This window comes from Garra rufa, chromosome 6 (assembly GCF_049309525.1).
Source record: "Garra rufa chromosome 6, GarRuf1.0, whole genome shotgun sequence".
In the NCBI taxonomy this organism is placed as follows: Eukaryota; Metazoa; Chordata; class Actinopteri; order Cypriniformes; family Cyprinidae; genus Garra; species Garra rufa.
In genome coordinates this window covers 44,990,637-44,997,286 of record NC_133366.1, presented here as the reverse complement: position 1 = coordinate 44,997,286, position 6,650 = coordinate 44,990,637, and the positions used below count along the sequence as shown (strand labels likewise).

Sequence of the window (6,650 nt, the reverse complement as noted above, 5' to 3'; positions counted from 1 at the left end):
GGATGAGTTATAAAAAAAAATCACCCCCTCACAGTTGACATGAAGGGCAAAATTACCTATAAAAACCAAAAACACTTTTTGAACCAGGCTGTAAACATACTTTTTTCTGCTGTAAAGTTGGGTATTTTAACATGGAGTGTCTATGGGATTGACTCCCTTTTGCAGGCAGCCTCAAGCGGCCAGTCGATGAATTGCAGTTTCAGTCACTTCCGTGTTGTTTTAAAGAGGGAGACCGGTAGGCTGCCGCTGTGGTTTTCACAAGTCAAACTGGGATTTCTGCAAGCGTCGATTGGTCCAATAGTGACATCTGCTGGACGGAAACCGTTAGTACTTTATGATGATGAGCACCAGTGCAGACGCTTTAATATTGCACTAGGCTGTTATCTATTAATAGATCATATGACCACATTTCCCCGTAGAGATCCAACGAGCCAGTTTTAGAATACATGTAGGCTGAGAGAGGCATTTATTTAATCATTCATTCATTCGTTTCTCTAATATTTCTCAAGATCAGTCTAACGTTCATCTCCTCGTTTGTGTTCCTGTAAGCTCGCTGGCAACCAAGACGTGTTTCGCTGATGATGCCACTGTGATAGGTCGTCTCGGAGGGTGGAGAGAAGGTGCGCGCCGAATAACTTCCCATCGACCGCGTGCTTTTGTCTCTGCAGTGAATGAACATGAGCAGCAGCAGCAGGCTTTATTCACGACTGCAATCATGTCGCTTTTATTCCGGTGGTTTCAGAGCGACATATCACCGAACGCTGGACAGGATCGAGTTAAAGCTGCCGCCTAAATTAAGACCTCTCTACAATCATCCTGCGGGTAAATTACTCTGCTCCTGTCTGAAGAAATACACTAGCAGTCGGTCAATGTCAAATATTGCAGTATGTTATTGTTATGTTGAAGCGTTTATAGGATTAGGCCTACATATATGATGCATCTGCATTCTCTTTTCTAGGTTATCTCCACAATGTGATCCATGTTATTTTTCTTAGCCATACTGTGGCCCCAAAAATAATTTGGACACTTGAGATGCAATTTAATGCAGTTATTATAAAGAAGGAAAGCACAAACACCTTTCATGCAAATAAATTCACAGATACTGTTAAAATTAGACGTTGTTTAATAATTATTATGATATATATAACTACTGATATGAACTTCATACATCCACTAAAACCACCATAGGACAAAAGAGCTGTTAGTTATTTGTTTAGTTTGCAGATGCAGCTGGTTTGATATCTTTCAATATGCAATGACATTTGTGCATTTTAAATGTTTTAGATAAATATATTTGAATAGTTTTAATGAGCTAGTCTTATGTGAAGCTATCTGTCCCACTAACTAATGTATGTTGTTGAAAGCTCTCAATCATCACTACCTAGACCTGATGAGAGACTGTTATGTGCTGTTGAAGCTCAATTTTAATTTACTGTGTAAACACTTTGGACATTGCTTAGCCAACTTTCCTGCTTTGACTTAAAGATTAATTCTTATCATATGCTGCATGACGTTTGAAGGTGAATCGTATCTGCTCACAATTGTTTCCTCTATAAAGTGTATTCAAATAAACTAATATTAAAAAATGTGTTCTACATTTTAGCACTTGCCATAATTTCTCACAGAATCATTTTCTTTTTTCTCTCTCAGGGCCTAAAACGGTGTTCTTCTGGGCGCCTGTTTTTAAATGGGTGAGATGAGTCTTTTTTGTTTTTCTTATAGCTGAAATGGTGAAATGTAAAAATACATGGTAAAATGTGACAATCTTTTGTTTTAAAATAATAGCAGTTCTAAGGCTAGATTGTAGAACGTCTTGACCTTGAATGTTTGTGTTTTACTTGATTATAGAGAATGCTTTGAAAATTACTAGTTACAGTAAGGAATAGCTCATCATTTACTCGCCCACATGCATTTAAAAACCCACTCTTTCTTCTGCAGAACATAAAAGTGGCAGAATGTTGTTGGTTTTTCTAAAGAGGGTTTGCACTTACTGTACTTCACAGTTTGGTCAGTTACCCGGATGCACGGCCATATTGGAGATACTCGAATGTAAACAACAGCATGGATTGCACAGTTAATCTACTACTTAATACGTTGCAATTTTATGCTGTCTAAACCATGGGGAAAAAATGTGTGGAAGCTGCTTAATCATATAGAGAAGGACTTGGTAAGCAGAGATACACGAGAAGGAATCAGTGATCATGAGAATAATGGACCTTTTTCAGCAGCTATAATCAGCTAAATGTGGAAAAGTGCAACTCAAACATTCTGCTAAACTTCTTTTGTGTTCTGTGGAAGTGGAAGACAGAAACTCATACAGGTTTGAAAAGGCATTAATGATTTTTTGATGAACTATCCCTTTAAGCAAAATGACTGTTGCTTATGCAAATTGGCAGTGTATAGTTTGCCATTTGAAATGTTGTAATACTGCAGTGAGTGCAATCATATCATGGATTTACCAGCTGATCAAGGCCTTTGAGCAAGCTCACACTTGTTTGCTCTTTCTGTCTGTCCTCCTGCAGGGTTTAGTTGTGGCTGGATTCTCTGATATGACCCGGCCGCCAGAAAAGCTCAGCGTCTCTCAGTCCTGCGTCATTACGGCCACAGGTACTTTTTTTTTTTTAGATGGAACAACGGAGAGATGCTTGGAGTTTAGTCAATACCACTGTTTTCAGTGTCCTATAGATGCGAATATCTCATCTAAAGCCTCATAGTAACCTGAGACTAGTGTGACTGAAAATAGAATTTGAAACGAGTCCAGGAAACTAAATATCTGAGCAGAAGATTCCATCTGACAGTCAAGAAAATAATACTCCCCCTCTATGACTCCGCATAACTGTTAAAAAATATCTCTAGATTCTAGATTCAGCAATTCACACATGATCTTGGCCTAGGTTTTGACCTATGTAAGTTTCAGCTTCCGAAGGCTAAGGCCTTAACCCACTTCTCTCAAAAAAAAAATAGTTGATTCCGCAGTGATGATTTTATTTCAACACAGGATTGTTTAACTTCAACTGTCTGGTTTCCTTCCAGGATTTATTTGGTCAAGGTACTGCTTGGTGATCATCCCTAAAAACTGGGCTCTGTTTGCGGTTAACTTCTTCCTGGGCATGTGTGGAACCATCCAGCTCACGAGAATATGGAGGTTAGTCATTGCGAGTTCTGTTCTAAGGTCAGCTTTGTTTAGTATAATCAGTCAATACGCAGAGGTGACGAGCTTAGTGGTGTAGGATTAAGTTTCAGTGACTTTGGGTTCAATGGTTTAGAGTTCAACAAGATACTAACAAAAAAAAACGATCAAGCTGTTAGCTGACAATGTGACAATGAAAACTAAATAAGCCAGTTTATTTTTGGAATCAGAAGTATTTAACTGGCAAAAAAAAAAAAAAATGATTTCATTTGGGGCAGCAGCATACTATCAGGCTACTAAAAATAGTGTAAAAAATAGTTATTACATTTTGAATTAATTATTCACCAACACTGACAGTTAAACCTCAAATGACTTCTTGTTACGTATTGTTTTCCACAACTACAAAAACCCTTTTATTACACTTGCCTTAGGCCTACAGTGTATTTACTACCAACATTTATTGTTGGCAGACATTGCGTATCAAAAGGGTATGTTTCAAGTCGTTGACTATTTATTGTTTGTTTTTCATGCTATAAATTATACATTTTGCAATTTTTATTTAAAATATTTTACATTTAAATCCAAATTTTAACCTTTCTTAAAATAGTTTGTAAAGTAATTTTTATATATATATATATATATATTTTTTTTTTTTAATCTTTAAATGTATAAATTGATCACGATTCCTTTAATTTTTAATGCCTCGCATTACAAAAACACTGCAGTTCAACTTAAATAAGATACTTCAGTATAGTCCAGGGTAAGGCTGGGTAAAAAATACAGATTTCTCGACGATATTGATTCTGAAATCCCAAAAATCGATTAGTCTAGCCTGTTTTCAGTTAATGAACGGAACTTTGTAGCACACATACCATCCAATAAATCGCAATAAGCTTTGTGCTTAGTTACGTTTGATATGAAATATGAAAAAGTCTCATTTCAGAGTCTGTCTATTTTATTACAATATTTCAAACAATGAATGTCATTTTGGCACTGTTTAATGTGGAGTGACAGATCGCTGCAGCGCCTCAGTTGAAGATAAGTGTCATGTGAACTGATCGTCTCCTCTGCAAAATACCAGTTTCAGCACAAAATAAACATGAATAAACAACCAAAGGTATGTTAAAAGAAAGAGTACAACTTACCAAAATCTGTATCCTTTCTCATGTAATCGCTCAATCAGTGTTTCAACGTGGAAAGACGTCAGTGTAACTGCTTGTAAACAATGTTACGTAATGCCATATTTACCTCAGAAAAAGCATATTTGGTGACCATAAACTCATTAGTCAGCTAGAAAAATGAGCTCTACAGAGGAGCATTTTGCTAAATATGTGACCCTGGACCACAAAACCAGTCTTAAGTCGCTGGGGTATATTTGTTGCAATAGCTAAAAATACATTGTATGGGTCAAAATTATTGATTTTTCTTTTATGCCAAAAATCATTAGGAAATTAAGTAAATATCATGTTCCATGAAGATTTTTTGTAAAATTCCTACTATAAATATATCAAAATGTAATTATTGATTAGTAATATGCATTGTTAAGAACCTATTTTGGAGAAGTTTAAAGGTGATTTCTCAGTATTCTGATTTTTTTGCACCCTCAGATTCCAGATTTTCAAACAGATGTATCTCGGCCAAATATTGTCCTATCCTAACAAACCATACATCATTAGAAAGCTTATTTATTGAGCTTTCATATGATGTATACATCTCAGTTTTGTAAAATTTAACCTTATGACTGGTTTTGTGGTCCAGGGTCACATATATGCACCATTTAACATATTCATTATAATTTTTGCTGTTCTTTAGTGTTTAATTTGTTGAATAAATTTGTCAAGTTTTTATGGCAGCCACTATTTAAATGTTTATATTTTTTTAAAATTGGAGTAGAAATGTAATTTTAACCTTTTTATTATAAAAACTTGATTAAATGTAATTTAAGAGTTTGTATATAAATCAGTTGTATAATATAAATTAATTTTAACCTTCAATATTATAGTAATGTAATACCAATTGACTCTCATGTATATTTTACAGCATTAGTTAAGGGATTTCTTTTCTTTAAGAAAATTTACCATGTACCAGGGGTGTAAACTTTTGAACAGAATGAGGGTATGCATATTTTTCTTGTTTTGCCTAAATATCATTTTTTTTTTATTTAGCACTGCCATTCAGAAGCTACAGAGGATACTTACATGTTCCCCAGAAGACAAAAAAATAAATCTACCCTGATCTTCAAATTCAAAAAGTTTTCACCCCCTGGGTCTTAATGAATCTGGGTCCCTCAGTTATCTTTAATGTGAAAATATGGATCTCAAACTCAGTCATTAAAGGGTTCAAATATACAAAAAATGCTGAAAAACTAAAGAATTAGTGGGACCTGAAGGATTTTTCTAAAGAACAGCAGGGATTTTAACTGTTCAGGACAAAAAACAACTGTCAATAAATAAAAAACACAGCTGTATTATAAATTAATACTGTTTTCTCTTGTGGATTATATGTAAACATCTTTCATGTGGAAGATTTTATTCAGGTTGGTACTAAATAAAAAATGAACATGCATTTGTATGATCTTATTTTGGTACAATAATTGACATTTTGCAGATTCTGCAAGGTGTATGTAAACTTTTGACTTCAACTGTATTTATATTATGGCCCCCAGTTGCAGTTGGTGAAGATTGTGAAGTTGCCCTGTAATTGTGTTACATGAGTTCTTTGGGTAAGGCTAAGCGGCCTTATGCAGTATATCCACTTCTAGTCCATTGAAAGGCGAATTGGAGGTAATGGAGAGTTTAGCATAATAGTTAAAAAGAGAGAGAGAAAGAGGCAGCAGAGTGAAGCATTTTACTCTTTGTTGAGTTTACAATGGCGTATATATATATTCCCAGCAACCTATTATGTTCCTTCAGCACCTGCAGTGCTTTAGCTAAACAATTATGTATTTAAAAGGAGTGACGCACTTTGTATTTGTGTTTGTAGGTACAATCAAGAACTCAAGCAGAAAGGAGAGGAAGTGCCGCAGTCCTGAAGTGCCACTTATTCGCCCAAGTGGAGCGGTGATGAAGTTTTGCTGTGTTACTGTAAAAGCAATGAATCTGCATTTTGCACACATCAGTCATGTCATATAGATCAAACAAATATGCGCTGTCTGTGTAAGATAGATTTGTTTTTAAAAACTTCATAATCATTTCATTCAATTTTATCATGTGAAATTGTGACATTGATTGTAACTCAGATGTTCTTGATTGTTTAATGTAGTGTGTGTGTTGTCTGATCCATAGTTGTTTCTATAGATTAATCAGTTTTAAGGGGTTCATATCATAAGAATAATAAACAAAAGTTACTGGAGGTGTGCCTATAGTGTATAATGTGTTTTATTTTTGCTTTTTGTGCCAAAACAGTCACTATTGAAACGCTAAGAACTAAAACAAACTTAAGCCTGGAATACACTACATGATTTTTCCCGCCGATTTACAGTCTGGAGAAGTTGACGCTAGTTGCTAAAAGTCAGGGCCAG

The 6,650-nt window shown here is 35.1% G+C and overlaps 1 protein-coding gene across 1 annotated transcript; it reads left to right on the top strand.

The window, feature by feature from the left end:
- Positions 1 to 334: 334 nt before the first annotated feature.
- On the top strand, positions 335 to 6,481 carry mpc2a (mitochondrial pyruvate carrier 2a). Its single transcript, XM_073842152.1, has 6 exons — positions 335 to 448; positions 550 to 822; positions 1,651 to 1,691; positions 2,523 to 2,607; positions 3,034 to 3,145; positions 6,113 to 6,481. Exons 2-6 carry the CDS (start codon positions 672 to 674, stop codon positions 6,159 to 6,161), a joined length of 438 nt encoding a protein of 145 aa, XP_073698253.1. The 5' UTR covers positions 335 to 448; positions 550 to 671; the 3' UTR covers positions 6,162 to 6,481.
- Positions 6,482 to 6,650: the final 169 nt, after the last annotated feature.